Below are 23,978 nucleotides of genomic sequence, written 5' to 3' on the forward strand. Positions count from 1 at the left end.
GTGCTTGCAGGTAAATTCAAGTCACCCGGGAGTGGAGGATAACTCAATTAACTTACTCGACGACCGGCAAAAAATGTTCGTTGATATTTCTGTGGTCGATGCGTCAGCCGTCCTCCACATCGGTCGGACGGGTTTCTACAGAAATCGAAGATAAGACCGACATTGTAGAAACACTGCCGTGCCACTGACTGGTATTTATTCGGAATGCTTCAATTATTTTTTACGTGCAGTCGAATGGGAAAGCACATCGCCTTGTCCGCGTAACTTGATCGAGTGTAGCTTTTATCCGTCTGTGTTTACAATTCGAAGCTCCTGATTTCTCTTATTATTCATTATTCTACTCGTGTCCTTCGGAACAAGTTAAAATAGGATAGAAGTATCTGCTTGATCGGAAATTCGCAATCAGGAGTAAGAGAGTACCACCAGTCACAATTTCAATTTGTAATCTGGAAAGCAAAAGTACAAATTACAATTGCTATTTTCAATTACTTAAAATCGGGTTTTCTTCTAACGACAAGTCACTCCACTGATTACAGTATAGTAAAGCTCACAAAACAAAAAAAAAAATCAGAAACAGGTTCTATCAATTATTTGTAAATGAGTAAAAAGATCAAGCTTGTCTTTTTTTTCCCCGATTTCATGACTGTAGGAAATTCAACGACATTCAGCCAAACAGGAAAGATGATTGTGATTATAATTGTCTTCGGCAATTTGACTCAGAATTGAAATTACTCGGGCGTTGACTTTTAAGTTTAAATAAAAAGTCGAATCTTCTTTTACTCCTCAACTACGGAATACCTTGTGATTTTGCATAGACAAAAATTTCTAACCACAGTTATTGTCCAGGTAGACAACGATTTTGGAAAATCGGTCAAACCGATCAATGAGTTGAGTCAGAAAAAGTTACGTATCTTTTCTAAGTCATGGCATATATATTCGTTGAATTAGAGACTCAGTTCACATATTGTGCGATTCAAATGAGCCAAATGAAGCTATCGCGCCATCTAATCTTAATTATAAAACATTTCTGTCCATATATTGCGCAACGAACGGGAGTAAACAAGCAGTATCTAGTGTATAAATGTACATACCGATGTAATCTGCGGCAATTAAATTGCACGGTTATGACTCGAGTACCTTGTCGAGTAAAAGCGGGGAAAAAGTTATGAGAAAAATGCGTAATCCTCGACTCGACATCGTCGCGCATTCTGCACTGCTCATCACGAGTCACGGATATTCGCATTCTTGTAGACTTCCAATTATGAAATTTCTCCTATATACCATTTTCGAAAAGGATTTAATAAAAGTACGAGAGAAGAGGATTCAGAAAATTAGGTTTAATTGATCTTCACTTAAATCGTACAGCGTCAGAAAAGCTCGTTTTTTGTTTCAAGGAACTGCAAATTTCGAAGTCCTTGAATCATGTGGTACTAACCACAGAATATCGTGATTGGAAATATTGCTTTGTTTTTTTACTCTTTCACAGAATTTTCAAAGCAGCGTGAACGGCAGAAATCGGAAATTTGAAGAAAGCATGATTAGAATTGCGATATTCTATGTATTTTTGCTTGCGATAATTTAGGTTTTTCTGCATTCTAGTTTTTCCATACTTTAACTTTACACTTGTTTAAATTCTACGAAATAGGTTCTCACGTTTTTGAAGAGCTAACCGAGCGGGGGTAAAAATTTAGGAATAATAAAAAATACAAGGGCGACAATATCGAATTTTTGAAGAAACGTTCGTTTCATTTATACAATACAAAAATGTATGAAATCGAAGTATGGAGGAATAAAAAAATACAAAGGTTAGAATATATAGAATGCCAAAATATAGAATCGTCAGAATTCGCCTGAATAATTTAAAATCGTAAACAGATTCTAGATTTTCCGTTTCATGTTTTAAACTTTCTATATTTCGTATTTCTTCATTTCGGTTTCGTATATTTTCGATCTTCTCTGCTCTGACCTTATACATTTTGATGATTCAACGAATCAGATTTTCACGTCTTTGAAAATCGATCCTTCTATCAATCGGCGATTCTATGTTTTATCTCAAACTTGTGGCATTTAGATTTAATTCCAATGATTCCATATTCTTACCCCCCGATCGCTAACTTCCAGTATCTCTGTTTTAAGACCAAGAAAGGAAGTTATTCTAATTACTCCTAAAATAAATAGTTGGGTTTTCACTAGATCTCCACGTCTTGATGTTTACAGAATCACCTCCCATCATTTTCAGATTTGGGTAAAAATTGGTACCGTGTTTGTTTTTGGGTCGCTAATCACGAATCTAAACTCGGATGTGCAAAATTTAAATTTGACGTATTCAATGAACCGAAAAACACAGAAAACATTTGGATGTTGATGAAAATTGGTACTCATTGGTTTGTCGGACGGCTGATAACGAATCTGAAGTTAGATGGCAAAATCCAAAATGTTGATCTAATATGGTGGAAAAAAACCCCAAAAAATTTCAATTTTATCAGAAATTGATAGACGGAGGTTTTTTGGGTCACCGTTATCGAATCCAAGGTCAGACTTGAAAAATTTGTAGCGGTGGATCAATTATAGTAATTCAAAGTAAAATCAAATCGTTATATTTTCACGTAATACGGTATCCGAGGGCTTGAAACCCGTTAATCAGGAATCTGATTTTCTAGTTAAAAATTCGAATTGGTACATCATTCTTCTTTTTTTTTTCTCTCTATAAATTTGGAACCCGCGGTGTGAGAACAAGAATTTCGAGGGCTGGCTCTCGGCCTGCATAAACCCACTTGTTTTAATTTTTGCGCCCGAGGGTGAATTCCGAGCTGTTCTACGACACTCGGATATAACGAGAGAAACGAAATGAGTTATACAATGTAATAACACGTCTCGCGCCGTTCGCCCAGGGGCAGCTTGGCCTTTCGGGGTGGGGGATGGAGACTTTCTCTGTGACATAATTTCACAGCTGGGGAACACGGCGAGGCTGTTTCAACGGAAGCTGGACCAACTCCGGCATCGGCAGTACCAAACTCTTCGCAGAATGGCGAGGTGGCACGGGAATGGAGAGGCCAAAGCGATCGGCGTGGTCCTCGTCCTTGCAGCGATCCTCGATGCTTCGTCGGCCGGATTTCCAGAGGTAAGAATTTCCCCATTTATCATCAATTTCACTATTTTCAATCCAACGATCGCTGCCGTACACTTATTCCCTATTTCTACTCCCTTACAGTAAGTGAAATAGAACTTGCTTCCGTCAAGTACAAAATAAAAATTTCTTTCCAATTGTGACTAAAAAATCTGACATACATTAATGGTATTTTTTCCGTTATCGTGCAATAATTTGATGTTATTGAAACGACGAATTAATGGCGACGACTCGTCTCACTGAAAAAAAAAAAAAAAAATGAACGCAATCAACTAAACCAACAAACAAATTTAACGTTGCGATCACCGGAAAATTCAGTATCGACATTGATCACATTAAATAGTTGCTCGTACCACAGATTTTCTTGTACATTTTACGGTATTTTTTTTATTTTTTTTTTTATTTTTCATCTAAATATTGCGAAATTTGTTCTCTTCTTTTTTTTTTTTTTTCGTAATCGGATAACGAGCTATTCTAACTTGCACGTCAAATTTTGAAAATTAAATGATATTTGAAGAAAATGCTTAGAAAGTAATTAGAAGCGTTTCTAATAAGAGGGCGATTTGTTTTTTATATTTGAAATTTTCTAAATCGATCGATGCCAATTTTCTGCGATTTTTCACTGCCCTAGATTAATTTTCCATTCAAAAACTTGTCAACTCTCCGGCAGGGGAAGAATTCTCTTCAAAATGTCATTTAATTTTCAAAATTTGTCGGGAAAATTAGAATAGCCCGTTATCCGATTTCAAGACGAAAAAAATTTTCTCAATATTTAGATTTCAGGAAAAATTTTTTAAGCGCTGCGTTCAAACGACCCGTGATTTTAGAAACAGTTTTTATTAACTTTAACAAATAAGATATTTCCAGTGAAAAAAGCAATTGACTCAAACTTCCGAATTTGCAGCACCGCGCCATCGACGTTGGCTACAATGGCTACCAAAATTTCCAGCCGGTGATTTCACACCATCGTCCGATAGTTGTCGAGGAACCGCGAAAAAAAAGCGAGCAGGACTTCAGCAAGATTCCCGGGATTCCCGGTGTGGATTATCCCATCTTTCACAAGGTTCCTCCGACCAGTTTTTCATGCGCCCACGTTCCGTACGCACCTGGAATGTACGCTAATGTTGAAACAGGCTGCCAGGTGATGAAAAAATATTTTTTAGTCACGCGAGCTTTTTTTCGAACTCATTTACATTTTTTTCTCCATTTATTTTACTGCTTCAGATTGATTTTACTGCTTTACGCCACACCCTGGGTGAAATTTGTTTTGAGCTTGCGAACTTTTTTAAAGCTTCTCTTGATTGTTTTCCTGCTTCGCTTCGCTGCTTCAGGTCAAAAACTTGAAGAATTTGGATTCGAATGCAGTGAAATATATACATTGAGATACACCTTAAGCGAACATTTCCTTTTAACTGCACAAGCTTTTTTAAAGCTTCTCTCCACTACTTTCCTGTTTTACTTTACCGCTTCAGATGAAATATCAAAGATTTCAAAATCAAATTCAAATACAATTAAACATATTTTCGACATCACTTGGGTGAATTTTTGTATAGCTATTTAAGCTTTATTAATTCTCCTTAAGATCATTTCCTCATCTTAATTCAATTCCTCGGACGTAAAACACAACGATTTTAGATTCGTATACAATCAAACGCATTTTGTAACAAATTTTGTGTAAAAGACATTTTCTAATTACGCAAGCTTTTTTAAGCTTGTTTTTTTTCTTTCGTTTTTTCTTTCTCCGCTACACATGCAACAGAATTCTCGATTTGAAATTCAACCGGCACGCTTGCGCATGTTTGAAAGCTCACACGTTAGATAATTTTTCCCCTGTACAAAGAGAATATCTAATCACAATAAAACAATTTAAAACACTATCGGCAGCCTTAACATTGCACCACAAGAAAAAGAAAAAGAAAAAGAAAAAGAAAAAGAAAAAGAAAAAGCAAGAGAAGAGATAGTAAATTTTCAATCACATCTTTGACGTGACATCCTGACCTTATTTTCTGAGGATTTACTTGATCGCTGTACGGCTTAGAGATGCTCTTCGGCTGCAATCATTAACTTCATCAATACTCTGCTGCTTCCCCAGGGTAGAGCTGTAATGGAAAATTGAGATGAGCAATATCTTGTGCAATCATAATTAGAGCCGTAAAACGTGCCTCACAATCAGGCCAACGCGTATTTTATAATCAAACACTCTTCGTGTGGATAAAAATTAAACCAGTAGAGTGCTTCAAAACTATTTGAAATGATGATTGAAAATCTGATAGCAAAACAAGTTGTATTTTATTTTATCTGAGAGGTCGAGAATTTTCATTGTACCGTAGTTTTTCATTTGATTGTCAAGATAGAAAGTAGTTTTTTCTATTTTTTGATGTAATTTAATTTTTTTTATTTTTTTTATGGTCGTTATTTTAATAACGTAGATTTAAAACCGTAGATAATTAATAAATTATATATTACGTTGCAGTAATAATCCGTTTTTCTCTTCGCATTTGATTTTCGTAAATTAAATACAAAGAATTTTCGTTACCCGATGATCTTTGTTGTCGTTATTACATGTACCAAAAATATTGCGATTGAAAAACGATCTATTCTGCGAATACGATATGAATTGCACATATCACGTATTCAACTGTCGTTTATCTCGCTTCAATGTGATTTTATGGTTCAGATTAACCGAATCGTTCCGCGATTACGATCAAATTACAACCAAGTATTGTACATATTGTTTGAGGCAATTTGGAATTTTGCATTTTCGCAAGATAAATTTCATCCTGCGCTTCACAAAAAAGAGGAAGACAAATAATCGTCAAAAAAAAAAAAAGAAAGAAATTGTCATTCGCAGTCTTGGAACATTTGTATTAAACATACGAGTACAAAATATATTTTTGCAAAAAACAAACATCCGTTACCGCTCGAAACAAAGCGAAGACTAAATGAGAGGAATAAATGTTCCAAAAAACGCGGATCAAGGCTGGAAATCAATCTGATCGCATACGACGGAGTCGGATTTATGGAGTTTGTTCGTTTCACGCTAACGCAGGCGTCTAAGAGATTGTAATATTTAATAATAATGCATGCCTTTCACGCGCGTTCCGAATTGCGAACAGACTGATATTACACGTGTCGTGATAAGTGACACCTCGTACCGGCTTCGATGTCTCTCTCAGCGTTCGGATCCTGCTGGCTGAATATAATACAACTTGCACAATTCACGGGACTAAAACTCTAGATCATAATATTTTATCCCCCGCCCCCCAGGCATATCACGTCTGTCACGATGGAAGAGAGGGACACCAGGGTGCCTCATTCCTTTGCACGAATGGAACCCTGTTCAACCAGCATGAATTTGCCTGCGATTGGTGGTACAACGTTAATTGCGCGGACGCACCTTCTCTGTACAGGTAATAAATTTATTGTGGATTATCGAGTGGTTGGTGGAATTTTTTTACTTCAAATTTTTGGGAGGGGCTGAAGTTCCGAGAGCGCCTAATTTGTGAATCGAATTGCGGTGAAACTTGAAGTAAAGAAATCAAACTTTGGAGAAACAACGAAGTTTCGAATTGTCCGAAAGCCGACGGCTCAAAGTTCCGAAATGCACTATTCCGTGAAATTCAAGTCACGATAGAGGAAAGTTTCGAAAAGTACACTGAGAGGAATTTTTAGTTCCGGTTACCGCTCAGTCCTTGAATATTTTCATTTTTTACCACTATCGAAAAATATGTATAGTTCTAGGTAGAAAATGAAAATTAGTTTTCTAGCTGTTAACGGAAAGTCTGGTATCCGTTGCTATTCTTTCTCATTACGATCGCTGTTGCTTTATTTTTTTGTATCTCTTGCGAAAATTTGATGCTTGTGCTACGATAAATTGACGTTAAAGCCTTATTTAAACACATATTTTGTCTGTGCAAATATTCAAATGATTTCATTTCACTCCGTGACTAATCCGTCAACCAGAATATATCGGCATGTCTGAAAATAAGTGAAAATAAAAGTGTGCCCGAGTAATATAAGGCAAGGAATGCAAAAACTTTTTTGCGGTTTAGTGCAAATTCGCTTTTAATCATGCTCATTGATTGCGCGACTTATTGTTACGGCTGTGAAACTGGACTCGATATATACACGCGTGTAAAACGAGCTGTGAATGTAGTTTAAATGTGACTTTCTATTTCGTTGGGATCAAAGCACGTATCTATCCGAGTTTTATACAGATCGGTTTCGTAACCTTGCAAAGTGAGCTGCAGCCCAGATTTTACATACACAGGATAACACGCGTATGTTGCCGCAAATTACATAATAATACAATATATATATCAAAAAAATATTATACATTCGTTCATTCATCAATTATTCACCAAATTTCAGCCTGAATTTGGATCCAACGAAAAACCCGTTCGTCCCGAAAAAGAAACCGGAAGAGGAATCGCAACCGCATCAGGATAAGTTCAAGATCGCAATTTTTTAAACAGTTTAACAAAACAGATATTGAAAAATCGTGAACAAAACGATCGATATTTACGAAACTTGGCAACTGTTTAATACGACGCGTTTAAAATTGACAAATGGCTAGCAAACCGGACAAAGATTTTGCGAAACAAGATATCGATATTTTTTTCTTCTTTCTAACATGAGGTGAAAGGTATTTTTTATACTAACCCTCGCTTCGTCTTAAATCGTGCAAAAATCTGCCCGTGTATTTTTATTTATTTATTTATTTGTTTTTTTTTAAATTCTTTCTCTTCTGCAAAGTTACCGAACTTTTTGTGCAATAATTTGCACTTTCGGATGAAACGAGACCGGCTTTGAAACTATTATTCATTCGCTGGGTTTATAAAATATTACCATCGCATAAATCATTCCAATTATTCACGCATTATTTATATGGCAACCCTGAACATTTGTCTTTAAGTGTATGTAATTAGAAATACGTATTGATAAGTATCGATTGTGAGGCTACGTAATGCTATATATTATTACACATATACATAACTATATACACCCATAACTCGTAAGCGTATAATTTTATAATGTAGGCTGATTTCAGCAAACTCGTGTAAAATCGGTGGACCGAATCTCTTTGCTCTCAAATTTCCACCACTCGTATTTAATATATAACGTATATAATACAATATTCAGAAAGTCACCGTTTTCACCGATATTCCTGAAACAGTCCTACGTACGTACTGCAGTTATCATATTTTATGTACAGATTTAATATATTTACCCAGGCTATATTTATTGTCACGATATTATCATAGATCATTTACAATTTGTAAAAAAAGATAAGCGTATTAATGTTACTTTTGATATCGTATAATCGCGATGAATAAAATCTTTATCGTCAATATTGTTCCAACTATTCCATATGTTTGATCGCAACATTATGTATGAATAAAAAAAATTTATCCAGCAGAATTGGATGTCTATTATTAATTTCTTCGGATTGATTAACACAACGAAAATAAAGCTCATATCTTTTCTCTCATTTCAATTTTGATATATATCCGCAAATTTAAGATTAAACCATGTACGTGACGAACTTATGCTATAAAATAAAAGGAAACGAAACAAATGAAAAGAAAAGTTGTCAAACTTTGTTCACTGTCAAATTATTTCAACAGTTGTTCGTTTTACTTCCGATTTAAATACGATCGTTTGATTTAAGGCATTGTTTTTAAAAAATAATAATCTCCACGAGACTAAATAAGAGTAGAAAAAATCTTTGTTTCTTATACGACCGTGAAATCGGTAAAAGTTTTTAAGTTAAATAGCAGGTACTGAAAATTACGTTGATTGCAATTAGAGAGCATCACCGAATAGTTATAGACGTATGGAAAAAAAAACGGCACGTTTACCGCTAATTATCCCCCTGCCATCAAACGAGTACATCAATTCCCAGGAATCGGGTAAACACTCATTGCGAAATTGAAGTCTCTTGTAATTATACATTACGCTTTTACGACGAAAGCAGAATAACTTCTAGGTATAAATATACGGTTAACATTACAAATGGCAACCGATTAGTTAGCGTGTGTTTCAAATTTACACAAGCGCGGAAAAATAAACGAATAAATTTTGAAATAAAGGTAAATATTGAATGTCTGTTAAAAATCTGACGCCTTCTAAGAAAAAACAACCAACTTCGATGGACGAAAATTTGACTGAAATACGGACAGATGATAAATATTACCTCACGTAGCTAAAAAATTCGGACCATTCGGAATTGACTTGATTTTTTTAATTTATTTATTCATTTTTGTTTTTTTTTTGATAACAATCGAAGAGATTCCCACACGTGTGAAATTTTTTTTTATTAAAAAGAATTGAAATCGATTTAAAGTCAAGGACGTTCGAAAGAGAATCGTCTGTCTGAAATACGCAACGAGAAAAAAGAAACACAGTATAATAATAATCATAATCATAATCATAATTACAATGACAATAGTAATAATGTGAGAACAGATCATTCTTTCGACCATGAACGATATTTCACAGATTTTGTAGAAGTTGTTACAAGATTTTTTGTTTCCCCCTGTACGTATAATTATTTCTATAATTATCTAACGATACACAAGTAGATGAGAATACAAGTTGAATGAGAGGAGAAAAAATAAAGAATTATACGTAAAAGAATGAAAATTCTCGCGGACAATGCGGGGAGTTTGCGCAAATTCTTTACATATCGTGTCTTAGCAGTACGTACCGGATTTTGCATAATATACCTTACGGTACGGTACGTAATACATGGAATAAGCCGACTCGCTCTTTACGTCGAACCGTTTCTCACACCTGGCTGATACATTCGACTTGCAGCAACAATGACGATTCGGAATTTTTTAGGGGAGGGGGAGGGAGTAAAAAAATAACATTGCACGTTAATAATTAGGAAGAAAAAAATAGACACGGCTTGTTGGTTGCAAGACCAAATATTATTAGCGAATATCGACGTTAACGTAAGAGAATGTTTTATTGTTTAATTTTTTTCTCTCTCTTTGCTGATTTGTTTAAATTTTGATGAAATTTGCTTTAGAGAAGGTTAAATCAATTTCGCTGGACGAGGTAAATTTATGCGAAATACTGAACGGCGTTTCCTTTCGTTCAATTAAAACCGATTTCACGCGTGCAAACAAATCACAATACACGGTGTGTGAAAAAAAATTTTTATCGTATAACACAGAAATTACACGTGCGATAAAAATTCATCGGACGATCTTTGCCGGCGGTATTCGTAAAACTTTCATACCATTTTTATTTCCTTCTCTTAATTAATCATGAAAGCTGTATCCGGTAACGGTGATTGATCGGGTCAGGATTAAAATTTTACTCCAAACAGAAAACATAAAGATTAATTAAAGTGCAAGCGAAGAGGAATAAATTTTTTATTTTTTTTTCAATTCTTTCTTCTACTTCTCTGTCTCTCTCTCTTATTTCTAACTTTTAATTTTATCCCACTACCTGTTAGTCAGTTCTTACTGCTTTTAGATATAATATCCTCAGCCATTTAGCAAGCCTCTTAGCTAATCCCGGATTACCGGCGTATCTTTGTTCTACCGTTGAACGAAAATAGAAGAAGAGACGTAAAAGATAGTGGGAAAAACAATGAAGAGGAAAAGAGAGAAGAAAAAAAAAGTTTCCTAAGCTGCGCGGAATAATACGGTTACAAATCCAAACCGCCTACTCGTTACGTTCACGTTACTTTACCGACTTACTAATTGTTACTTGTTGTACGTTAGTTTGTTACGTTTGCGACACGTAATTACAAGCTGCTATTGCGATTTCGAGTGACAGAGAAGCCCGCCTGAACTCCCAGCAATTATCCTTGACTAAAAATCGTTTCTCAATATTCCGAAATATCATCTGATCACAGGTTAACCACTTTTGCTAAATCTTGGAAATTTAAACTGTCCGAAAAATTGTTTTTGAATTTTGTGGAATTCCTTCGTCGCTGATCATCCGATTCTGATCCTAATTTTTTTACGCCTGTCACGCCGAAGTAAAAGAAAATAATACAGAAAGAGAGCGAGAGAGGGGGGGGGGGGGGGGAATGTATCCTCAATCCGAAGGAATAAATTTACAGAAAACAATAGATAGGCGCGGAAACTTTCATCACAGATTATTCGCACACGTCGCAACGTACTTTTATTTATTTTGTCTTGCGATACGTGCACGATTCTACCATCTCAACGTCTTTACAACAATAATATCCCGGATAAAGAAACAATGGTGAACGCTTCTTAGATCCGTTCAGGATTAATCGTGAATAAGTAAACGGAGAAATTGGGAATAGTGTGAAAAGTGAATTTTCTGCATATGAATAACGAGCATAGAAACGTGTGAATAAAAGTTCAGAAAAGCGAACGCGGAGGTAGTTGGAAAAAATAATCATCTATGGAAAGTGTTTTATTATTCGCGTCATCCTTTCACGCGACTTTGTCGTTACAATGCTCGTAATTCTTCTACGTACCGTATTAGTTTTTTTTTTTTTTGTTTCTTTTTCTCCTTACTTTTTCGCGCGCAGATTGAAACTGTGGGATCGGAATTGTCAGCGATCACTGTATAAAACGTTGTAGTCTCCGCGAGCATAGAAGGTGAGCACACAGCGAGCCTTGGTGAATGTAGGTAAGGTACCGGGATAAAGTTATAAGGATGTGGTATATATACGTGTACCTGTGATACTGTTAAAGTCATAACGCGTTTGTAAAGGAGAGTATATTCAGCTGCACTTGAGTCATACGACTTGTTAGAAAGCAGCGCGGTATTAAACTATGGATATACGTATAAAAGGTACTAGGAACTATTTGAACGCGAATTTTCTTTTGTGTCTTATATTATACATTATACGCGTAAAGCGCGAACAATGCCTCTTTGTCAATTGAAACGAAAAAACAGGGGTTAAGGAATAAAAGTAAAGGGATAATAATTATAGGGGGACAAAAATAAAAAAAATGAATAAATAAAATCACCTTTTCACCTGAAAGTCACCGAGGTTTGAGAAACGCAATGGTCGATTTACTATTTCCGCGTTACGAAACTCGTCTCACGGTTAAAACTGATATTTACCACTATTTTTTGGAGATGTAAGAATTTACCGTTTCGATGTGTTATATATATATATATATATATATTTATTTCTGCTATTTTTATTTATTTTTTTTGTTTAATCAATTTGTCTTCTCGAGTCTTAATTTCTCTCCGACTTCACGTTCGCTAATTACATCGTCGACGTAATAATCGCAATTTTTATTCACCGTAATCGGATCAAGGCTGCACAGTCGATTTTATGTTAAGCTAAAGTTCCGGGTTCAAAATGAAGAGAAAAAGATTTAAAGAAAAAAAACGTGCATTTTAATTAGGGTAAAAAAACACGTCGGTACATTTTAGAAAAAAAAAAATTAATAAACAAATCTTGCAGTCCGTGTTCTTCTGACGAAATATGTTAATATAATGCTAATTAGTATGAAAGTCAAAGTATTTGGATAAAAAATAAATACTGTAACGAAGATAATTAAAAGTAGGTATCGATAATTAATATATCAAGGAGAATAATTAAAAATCAATTAAGTAATACTCTGTCTGACAAAGAAAACAAGACGAGTAATCCTGACGATGTATGTTATTTAACTTTTTCAATCACAGTGAGTTCAACTCAACGTCCAGCCTAAAAAATTTCCATGTCCTAGGCTCGTCACAGCTTATTTACAAGTTCAAACGATCTTTGTTACTTCGTCTGACTATTAAAATACGGAAAAAATATAATTTCAGAATATCTTAGGCTCGAATCATCGAGTCGGGAATAGTAATATCGGACCACTCTTTCACAAGAATTTACAAACTCTGACTTCAGATTCGTAATCAACGACCCCAAAAACCCCCGAGCATCAAGTTTCTGCTAGAATAATCGAATTTTTATATCTTTTTCGATTTTACATCCGCCATATTGGATCCACCATCTCGGATTTAGAAATTATCAAATTCCGACTTCAGATTCTCGATCAGTGATTCCAAAAACCTCCGAGTGACGAAGTTCAGGCAAAAATATTGCGTTGAAAAATGTGTCGATTTAAGCATTGCGGAGAAGACAAAATTGGCTGCAACAAAAGAAGAGGAAAAAAATGTAAAAAAAAAACGACGGAGCGACGCGTCCTTTATTAGGGTGTGTGGAAATAAAGTGGCGGTTAGTTTGAACCGATTCACTTTCCCACGCCCGAACTAAACGTGCATTGCACCGCAGCCAAGGAGTTCCCTACGTAGGTATGTAAGTCTGAACTTGCGTTATGCTAGCTGCAAAATCTAGAACTGTACTTCGTGCGAATATCGTTGAATACGGGTGTGTGGGTGAGATTCTAGGCGTTCGTGCAACGGCTCCGAGGACAAGGAGAAGCCTGCCAGGATATCTGGCCATGAGAAAAGCGGCGTTGCAGGATAAGTATGGACGTTGATTCAGGACTCGTTTGTCTATTTGCGGCGACTAAAGAGACTGACGCAATTGATTGACGGTGGTGAGAACGAGAATTTAAACGAGTTTGAATTCGGATAGCATTTTTTTATCTTTGAAAAATATTTAATTTTGCAACGAGGACGAAAATACGCAGGGTGAAGAAAAACGAAAACGAATGGACAGGAGTTGAGTGGAGAGAAGAAATACTGCGCAGGTTTATAATACTAGATAGGAGAAACGCGTTATGTGAATTGATTCTTAGATTCAATTACAGCAATTTAGGTAAGTCCCTCGATTTATAGCAGCGGCAATTTGCCTAGGGATTTAACGATTTTTATTCGTTTCTTTATTATTTTTCAACGCAAAGTTACGGAAGCGTTTCGACTCCTTGTAATCGGTGCTGAGTGCCGGTTATGCGATAAATTCACGGACGTTCTATTTTGCAATCTAGGTCTAACGATAAGGTATTTACCAGTTGCTTAAACTCCTCCGTGAAACTGAAACTTCGGGATTTCAAGTCACGTGAAAATTGTAATAAAGAAATTTGGGTTCACTTGACAGAAGGAAATTTCGTAGAAGAACAGAAAATCGATTTGTAAAACGTCTGTCAATTTATAAAGCTCTTCGAAATTTTCCTCCGTCACTTCCAATTCGTCATTTCGGATCCCTACTGAAAATATTCATGTTACGTAATATTTTGACAGAATTCAGCGTGTAATTTATTACATAACTTGTTTTGAAAATTCTATAAAATATGCAAGATATCACATTATAAATTATAAAAGTACTACGTCAATTTTGATCTACGTAATTCATTACATGATTTCTTATATATTTTATAGAATTAACATTTTATGATTAAACACAAGAAGATTTTCAGTAGAAAATAAGTCTAAATTCGGCGTATCGCAGGTTAACGATTTTCAAAATTCTCACGTACCGGCACACGTCGATTCTTTTACTGCGCAACGGTGATTCTAGGATGTACGTGAAAGTAAATTATCGGTGAATATTTAAGGAACGTCGTCGTCGCTCGTTCGCTTTGTTTCTCTTTATTTAAACTTTTGTCTCCTGCAATTTTTCGAACGATGATTCCTTCGGTTACGTTACGCCATTGCAGAATTGCAAAATGCAGTTTAGGATTGAACTAAAAAAAAAAATGGGGATATAAACAAAAAAAAAAAAAAAAAAGAAAAACAAGAAAAGCTGAGATGATTCGCACAAGAGATAAGACAACTGCCAATAGAACGTATTTCGTTACACCGTCGCTATTGAAACGACATAATCAGGGTCGTTCGCCGGGTCTAAAACAACAATTCCCAGAGCTGAGGAATAAATAACTGAGATTCGATTTCACTCCAGTCTACAGCACGTATGTATTCACAATTAAAATGAACGATCTATTCGAATCAGTTCGATCCTATATTCGCGAATTATCTCAGTATGAATATGAATATACAAGATCAAGAAAAAAAAAAAGTGATCAGTCGATGTGAATAAATGATCCAATAACGATCCGCGGAGGGTTAACAATAACAGCGGTTGAAAACGATATTATTAATCGATCTCCGAGGTCTTTGAAACGCCGAAAAGAGGAGGATAAAAATTAAGAAAGAAAAAGAATTAGAACAAAGACAAGAAATTAAGGAGAGGAAACGAAATGAAATGAAATGAAAAGTGAAGAAAATAAGAAAGGGAATCGTGCACCCCACCTGAAGGAGGAATACGGGCGCGGCCTTTCCCCTGAGGTCTATAAAGTGACGAGGAACTCGTCTGAGGACAACATTCACTCCGCGGATTCCTTACTTACATTCACGCCATGTGGCTACTCGTATTAGCAGGTGAGTGTTTCTACTCCAATTACTGTCAAATAATTTTATTCGCCATTTTTTTTTTCCCCCACGTTCAGATCAATTTTTATTTTTATTTTTTATAACTTTTTTTTCATTCTTAATTATGTATGTAATAATTCCTTTTTCGGATTATTCAAGGGTGATTTTTGTGAGAACGGACCGTGACCGGATTTTATCAACGAATTTAATTCAGAGTGAAAGTGAATCTGATAGTTTATTTATTTTATTTTTTTATTTTTTTATAGTCATATTTCTTTCTTCTGGGAGCGATGCTATTATTGTTTGAAGAGATGAGAGAAAGAGAGAGAAAGGGAAAAAATATAGTAATAATAAACTTTGTACAATGAGATTTTTAACCGTTCTGTGTCAGGGAAGTTTCGCATCTAACTTTTCGTAATATTTGATTTCTCTGTCGTCGAATTGAAGGAACAAAACGAAACATCGAAATCAAACTCAATGTAATATCAATTCTGTAATATTATAAAATGACAGAGACCTTGGATTTCAAAACTTGCGACAGAAATTTCGAAAATCCAGAGCATCGAGCTCGATTTCTAGTTTCATTTCATTGTTTTACCACCGGATGGCGGCGGCTATTTATAAAGTTATTATACCGATGTTGCAACTCGACGAACGCGACGCGACTTTCCAGGAGTCTTAAGATCACCGAGACTTGGTACGGAGTTCGAAACGCTTTGATAAATTATACACGCTGCATATATGGATGTACCTAACATAAATAACATAAATCCGCGAGTATTAGAAACTCACCGACCGATTCGCGATTGCCTGATTAAATTTCCACAACGAATCGGCTCGCTGCTCCGAAATTTTGGGCCCCGGATTTCTAACGACATGTAATTATTACTTCCGCTCCCTCGGACCTCGGTGAAAAGTGAAAATATCCATTTTTACAATACTTACAGCGTAAGAAATGCCGCGCCATTTGTCTCCAACCGGTGATTAGATTGTTGGATACATCCGCGTCGCAAATTGTATTCGTGTGCATTCACTCAGTGGGGATGGCAAAACGACATCAGCTCTATCATTACGGTCTGAATGGAGTCGTGCGGACGTGTCGCAAGGAGGGTGCAATTACAGCTCTCACTCTCTCTCTCTCTCTGTCTCTCTTCGCATCTCTCTTTGCATCATAAATTTTTTTCGGTCTAATCACTTCTTCTCTCTTTTATTCCACACACTTGAACACATGAAAGATAATCGAAGAGAGCTGTCGCGATAATTTTCTAATCCTAGTTTTGACAAAGTTGACTGCGCTCTGTTGTTCGATGAGCAGCATGATAAAAGAGGCGTAACAGAGGAATAAAATTTACGCGATTGTAATAATACAGGTACAGTATATAACGCGATACGGTAAGCATGTTGCGCAATTTTTATTGCGTGACTGGAGTGCATGCGACTCGAGTTGCCGATGGGCACGATTAGCGATTGACCGGTGAAATTGATCGCTGCAACTCGTTGCGGAAAACTTGAAAGTCAGGAAACCTCTAGGATTATAAATAAACACGGCTTTATTGCGAATTGCTTTTTATCCTCGAAACCGGAAACGTAGAGGTTGAAACGGGATGCATCGAAGGAATTCAGGATTTCTAAGTTGATCGGTTTTGTGCACACGGTTCTTCTAGCTGAATGAATGATCGTTAGATGAGGATTGAGGAAATTTATTGTCCGAAAATAAATACTTACTACGAATTTCGTTACGAGATAGTGTTACATAGATTATTTATCAAACTATTCTAGTAGTAGGCTATGAAAATTTCTTTGAAAATATAAAAATACAAAACAATGAAATCATTTGGATGAAGCTCAGATATCAGTGCTTTCAAATCTTTTTGAAGTTCTTAAAAATCTGGCAGATTCGTTCGATTTCATTCTACGATGGCTCGTTTTATTTAGAATATTATTTTATAATAACAAAACCTTTGTTTTTGAAATGTTGGTATCGCCAAATAATTAAATTTAGAACGATGGATAAATATTGATCACGATCAAGAAATTTTATTATCCAATAAACCGGTGAACAGAATGAAAATCTTCTTCAGTGATTTGGTAGGAAATAATTTTCTAAATCAAACATGCCATTGTAGATGGAAATAAAGCATCGATATCTGAGCTTTTGTTCACGACTCCGATACTTGTTAAGCCTTCTTCGCAGCTCACGGATATGCTGATTTAAAAATGGAGCTTGGTTGAAGTAAAAATATCGAAAATCCGAAACAAAGAAAATTCAAAGTGGTGAAATTTCAACAAGCCAGAAATTAGCAGAACTGAAAATCTTGGAACATGCAGAATTTCGATGTTTTTAATTTTTCAATTTTCTCAGTTTCGCTCTTTCGGAATTTCGAGCGTCGGGTTTCGGACAATCCGAAACTTTCAAGTTTCGTCAAAGTATAATTTCTTTACTTCAAGGTTCACGACAAAAAAAAAAAGAATATGGCGAGACAAAATTTCAGGTCCTGATTAATCGACAGAGCTTTTCTGCGATGCTTTGAATCGAGGAACGGAGTCCGGGCGGTCGGCCTCGGGGTCTTTCTACTTTGCGGAGTTACAAAAAATTCGGCCAACTAGAAACGAGGTGGTTAATCGCAATTCCGGGGCGCGGTAGAAACGCGGCGGGCGTAAATATCGGCGCAGCTGACGTGAGTTGCGGAGGCGATTCGAACGCTGCAAGGCCCCTGCGAGGGTGAAACACTGCGTTGCGCACAGACGATGCGGAAAGTGAAACCTGCAAACTGTAACTCTCGGCTTCGAACGGACTCACGTATAATATCCGAGCCTGCAAAGATACGGCTCGTGCCTCCTGCCGAGATACGCCTTACATACATCACTCGCGATTCTCTCTTTCGCGATACGGTTACACAAACTCGGCGCCTCGTTGCGAAACCGGAACTGATTTCCATCTGTCTCCGGTAAAGGCGGAGGGTTTAAGGATCTAGGAATTATCTGCCGTACCTAGACATTTTTCAAAAATCAAATTCCCCACTCACCGAACTCTATTCGATACTGAAATAATCCCTTGTTAACCCGAAGCACTGGTTGAAAACCACGAAGTCAAAAATCTTCACGTTTTTGGTAAATTTCTTCAGAGTCATTGACAGACAAAGTTTCTTTTTTCGTTTCGAAGAGAATGATTCTTCTCACTTTGTCACTTCAGGCACATTTCTCAAATATTTATTCCACAGTTTCGTCACTTTTTCCTTTTCTTTTCAAGTTAGAAGAAAGAAAAAAATTTGTGAACAAAATGAAGATCGAATTTGCGCCTTGAAAAAACGACGGCATGAATCCGCATTCGCGAAGGTAAATTTCGCAAGAGTAATAACGTATAGGCAAATCAGCGACCTTGTGGTTAGCCAGCTGCTGGCTACAGTGAGAGGTTTTGATAGTAGATAGAAGGCTGGATATCTGGAGGACCCCGAGATTGCAGGCGATTAAATAAACGGGTGCCTACAGACTTCTGCGACCAATTACCGACCATTATTTTACGATCGCAAAGTTGTTTGCCATTAAAGCCGATTTGCTAGTGGCCAAATTACGTTCTCCGTAACCTTTGGAAAATAAGATTCGATCGTGTACACAAGTATAATAAATACGTTATTATTTTTTTTTTTTTAAGCATAACCGCGTTAATGTGCAAAATGTATAACGTGACTTTAGGTGAAATTTTTCTGAGAGAATGCACCGCGTTTTCGAAAACAGGAAGGCAAATGAAACCAGCTAACGAAGATAGTGTAATTACGATAATTGGCTGGTACTACGTGCAGTCCATGAGACTAGTATTGTCTCGAGATCTTTTCCCATCTCTAACGAGCTGAGGGTTATAGTTTCCTTAACGATATTAGATCCTCCGGTATTCGCTTCGTCTAATGGAAAACGAAGAGCGTGTAACGACTTCCGCGATGTCGAACTAGGCGAATTTCGATCGAAAATGAACGACGGCTCACAATCTCTTAACGCATAGCCTGCACGGTGTTAAATCCTGACCAGGATGTGAACTCGTTGTGCGAACCTTGCAGGCGAGTTTACTCCAGATATTTTCCCAGTCGTTTGTGCGTGTGAACAGCCTAACGGATAGAGTCTTGGGCGTAAATGACCCACACATTCGCTTGTTTACCGCTACTAGAGAAAGTCTTCTCAGACCACATAACAGCCGAGGCGCCTTAGTCTCGTTTTGCATGTAATACCGAACCGCTTTACGTTCTAGTCGTGCAGTTCGTTGCACAAATTTGCATATTTTTAAGGCCGCGAATCGGAGAGAACTTTTAGTCAATCGACCGATCTCAACCGTCTGGCTGTCGGAAGTTTTGAGTTGATCTTCATTCAAGAGAAAATCTCGACTCTCGATATTGGGTAACAAAGCTGAAACACTCCATCGGTAAGAACGAACCCGTCAACTTCACTCCGGCACAAAAGTCAGACAGCTCTGACCTTTCTCGAGTCACGATTCAGCCGAGCTCGTGTCTGCGTGTGCCGTTATGTACACGACGAAAATGTTCGATCAAATTATGATCTTCGGATTTTCTCACGATGGTGTAATTACATCGCGTCATGACTCTTTCGCTCGTTTTAAGAAGAACCCTGATCACCAAGATCAGTCAAAACACTCGGAAACGAACGGTCGTAACTCGAGAACGAAAAACCCACCTTTCACCGGATACTGGATCTACGTACTCGCGTGATCCATTGCTGATCAGCTGATCGTCGTTCAACTTCACGAGAAAAGTATAAGAATGATAGTCTCCCGAAGAGATCTTTACAGCAGAGTCAGCGAATTGCCTGAGGCAAGGTCGCTCGGTGATCCGGTTTGGCATTTGTGCATTGAGCAGGATACGATAACTGAAAAAAGAAGCTGAACGGTTACACATTCGATTACCCGTTGTAAATACCCGTTGTTCATACCTCTGTTTCAATGTCCTCAGGTCTGTTGGCGGTTTCCGCCGGCAAGGAAAGCAGCGGTCCATCGTCATCTTCATCCGTCGCTGCTACGGCAGAGAAGAGTTCGTCGAGTCCCGACGATCTCGTGCTCCTCGAGATCGACTTGAAGGACCCGGCCAAACGGTCCCCGGTAACAGCAACGGCCGTCTACGGTGCCTCTCCAAGTCAATACGTGATCAGACACGGTGACGAAAGTCAAGAGGTTCGTTGGCTGAAAGATTTCGTTTTTTTATTGCAATGGTCAGAGCGAAGGTTTAGTTTTATGTACTGGGATGTCCAACTGTGAGCAATCCTCGCGACTTCCTCACTCGGGTCACTGTTCGCTGATCACCGGTCTGTCAGCGAAGCGTAACGCCTTGGTAGCAAAAAGTTGCGTATTTTTATAGAGCGCATGGATACTTTTTTCTTCTCTCATGTATGGTCACATCGTCTACGGAATCGACTTAAAGACGTTCACTTCCCAACGGAGTGTCATTGGAGTAGCGAAGTACTGTGCAGGAATGGCTCGAGTTCTCTCTGATTAGTCGATTCCTTTTCCGCGACAAAAATGATTACGGGTGATATCTTGTACCTACTTCGTTCTCGCGTTCTCGGATGATTTTTTTCATTATTTTGAACTTTTACTCGCAGACCTTTCGTCTGCAGGATTTATAAATAACGATGACCTTTGCGACTCACCTTTGCCTCGACCTTTCAGTTGACACCGGAATACTTGGGCCTGCTTCAGCAGTACACTCATACCCAGCAAGCACCACAGCCTCAAGCCCGTCGACCACTCCCAGCCTACGCCAAACAACAACAGCAACTTCAGCAGGCCTACCAAAACTCTCGAGTGCCGGCGGTCGCCCCGCCTAGACCCAGAGCCCAGCTCCACCCTCAAGCACTGGCCCAGGCCGAGGCGGCGGCCCAGATCCAGGCCCAAATTGACGCTCAGTCCCGCGCCGAGGCCCTGCAAGCAGCGCGACACGGAGCCAGCTCGTCGGCCGCTCCGACCTACGTGGACCCCAAACTCGGTTCCTTCGAGCAAGAGCTCCTTCAGCTGGTGTCCGCTAATCAGGCCCAGGAGTTCAAGCTGGCTCGCGGGCCTGCCGAAGCCGGACCCAGATACGTTGAGCAGACCTACGCCGATCAGCTTCCGGAACAGTACCATGTCGAGACCAGTGCGGGAAGGTATCAGCAGCCGTCGGTCCAGGCGGCATATCAGACCCAGGAAGACGTGAGCCAGATCCAGTACCAGGCCCCACGCTATCAACCCAAACAGGCCAAGGCTTTCAGGCCCTCTCCACGGTACCAGGATCCCCAAGAACAGGTGAACCTCAAGGCTTTCCAGCAACAAGCTGAGGCCCAAGCGATAGCTCAGGCCCAGGCTGAGGCTCAGGCCCAGGCACTTGCCTTCCAGAGGATATCGCACGCTTCGCACAACAAGCATCAACAGTCGGCATTGGATCAGATCCGTTTGAACAACGAACAGCACAGACAGGCCGTTATTGCCGAAGAGGCCCGAGTGAGGAGCGAACAACAGCGGCAGACGAACGCGCTCGAGCAGATCCAGCACGGGGCTCACGTCAGCGAAGCCGGACAGGCCCACCTTGCCGCTCAGGCTGAGGAGCAGGCCCACCCCAGAACAGTCGACCACGAGGCCCAGCTGAAGGCCCAGCTGAAGGCTCAGGCTCATGCCGAGGCGGCGGCGGCCCGACGGGCCCAAGAAGCTGCCGAGTTCAAGGCCCACGCTGATGCCATCCGCAACCTTCAGGCCCAGCAACAGGCCCACGTCAAGGCCCAGGAGGACGCACACCGCAACGCACTCGCTCTAGAGCGCAACCAGCTTCGCGCTCAGGCCCAAGCTCAGGCCCTGGCTCAGGCCCAGGCCGAGGCTCTCTACAAGCACCAGCAGCAGGTTCGAGCCAAGGCCCACGGCGAAGCCCAGGCTGCCGCGCGTGCCCAGACCGAGGCCCGAAAGACGGACCCAAACGCCCCTGTGGTTCAGTACCTCCTCCCCACCTCAGTCCCACTCCCCCCACCCAACAGCTACTTCACCAACGAGCAGATCCAGAAGTACGCGACCTCGGCTTCTTCCTACGTTCCTCGCTCAACGCAGACACCCAAGGCCCAGGATGAGCAGAGCTACGCTCAGCAGCAGGTCAACCAGCCCCGTCAGGCCCACAAGTACAAGGCCCAGCCCCAGTCCTCGATCTACGTCTCACAGTCCGGCATCGCCAAGAAGGCCCCCGTCAAGTCGCTCACCATTGAGGAGATCATTGAGCAGGATCAGCAGAGCAGTCCCCAAGTCGTACGGCTCCCGAGTTTGACTGGGCCTCAGTCCCTCACTCAGGAGGATGTCGCAGCTCTGATCAGCGCAGGCTACTCCGTCACTCCGGTTCCCCCAGCGAAACCAGCGCAGAGAACCGCATATCCTGACCCCGAAAACTCGTCCGTAGGTTATTATAAGAAACAACGCAGTCCCGAGTATGGATACGATGAGGCCCAGGTCTCGACCGCGCAGAGAAGGCCCGCCAGGAGGCAGAGGCTTCATCAAGTAGCCGAAGAAACCGATTCTAGCGCCAGCGAAAAGGTCCTCTACGTTCTTAGGAGCGACGAAATAAGTGACGCTAAGGAGTGAAGAAATCTCGCCGGCATAATATGTAGAAAATACGATCTCGATGGACGGAATTATCGCACCGCGGTTGCTTGATTTGGGTGCTTGCTTCTTCTCTTTCTTCAATATTCCGAAAAGTTTTTCATTGCGATGGTTGTGTCTCGAGAGGTTCGAAGAAACGTTACGTCGAAAACTTAGTCGATCATCAGTTACCTGGGGATCAAAATAATTATCGATTTAAAATCATGATCGTCGGGAATTTAATTTTATAGAAATTTTGAATGGGATTTGGATTAGAATTTATCGCAATTCTTGAGAGAAAAATCGGAAACTTATCACCTGACCGCAGACTACGCTTTTTTGACTTGAGGCGATGAGTTGTAACTGAAAACAACATTTGTTTTCCTTAGTTTGACACAAATACAATATGAAAAAAAAAAAAAAAATTCATTCGATCATCCAAATAAATTATAGACAATTTATTCCCAAGAAGAGGGAAAATCCTTGTTCAATCAGATTTTCATTCACTCGCGATTGAATAAAATTTTCCTCTACTAAATCTCAATTTTCTTTTAATTTTACATTCGAATGAATTTTTTTTTTCAACCTAGAGATGAAATTATAATATAGGCAAACCAATGTTATGCACCAAACTGCCACATTATTTTCGCGGGAAAAGAACTTTTTTCGCTCTCTTTTCGCGATTTTTATTTACACTCTATTTTAATTTTAGATCATGTGTGTGCTTATTTTAATTTCATTTTTGTTTTTTTTTTTTTTTTTTTTTTATCGATCAACTTTTAGTAATAAGTTATATAAACTTTCGCTATTTTTGTACTATCTGAAATCACGCGGAGAAGATGGGGGGGAAGGATATAACCTGTGTACACGGTGACGCTGCTGAAAACTTGAAAAATAAACTATATTTATACACATAAACGTACTTGATACACGTCTGTAAATATCTTATAAAAAAAATGTTTGCCAATAAAATTGTTAAAAATCTGT

General features: G+C 38.9%; 2 protein-coding genes and 1 long non-coding RNA gene across 3 annotated transcripts; 2 read left to right on the forward strand and 1 right to left on the reverse strand.

Moving 5' to 3' along the window:
• Positions 1–2,968: 2,968 nt before the first annotated feature.
• On the forward strand, positions 2,969–8,965 carry LOC124187126. Its single transcript, XM_046579387.1, has 4 exons — positions 2,969–3,121; positions 4,032–4,268; positions 6,395–6,537; positions 7,499–8,965. The coding sequence occupies exons 1-4, from the start codon at positions 3,026–3,028 to the stop codon at positions 7,596–7,598; spliced, it is 576 nt and encodes a 191-aa protein (XP_046435343.1). The 5' UTR covers positions 2,969–3,025; the 3' UTR covers positions 7,599–8,965.
• On the reverse strand, positions 4,372–20,436 carry LOC124187128. Its single transcript, XR_006871773.1, has 3 exons — positions 20,339–20,436; positions 20,084–20,288; positions 4,372–5,226 (listed from the first exon to the last, which is right to left on the reverse strand). It is a non-coding gene; the product is annotated as an uncharacterized LOC124187128 (long non-coding RNA).
• Positions 15,330–23,978, forward strand: LOC124187117 (mediator of RNA polymerase II transcription subunit 15-like). The gene is made up of 3 exons (XM_046579375.1): positions 15,330–15,412; positions 20,359–20,576; positions 21,072–23,978. Exons 1-3 carry the CDS (start codon positions 15,391–15,393, stop codon positions 22,992–22,994), a joined length of 2,163 nt encoding a protein of 720 aa, XP_046435331.1. The 5' UTR covers positions 15,330–15,390; the 3' UTR covers positions 22,995–23,978.

The sequence above is a fragment of the Neodiprion fabricii genome, chromosome 7, assembly GCF_021155785.1.
Source record: "Neodiprion fabricii isolate iyNeoFabr1 chromosome 7, iyNeoFabr1.1, whole genome shotgun sequence".
NCBI classification, from domain to species: Eukaryota; Metazoa; Arthropoda; class Insecta; order Hymenoptera; family Diprionidae; genus Neodiprion; species Neodiprion fabricii.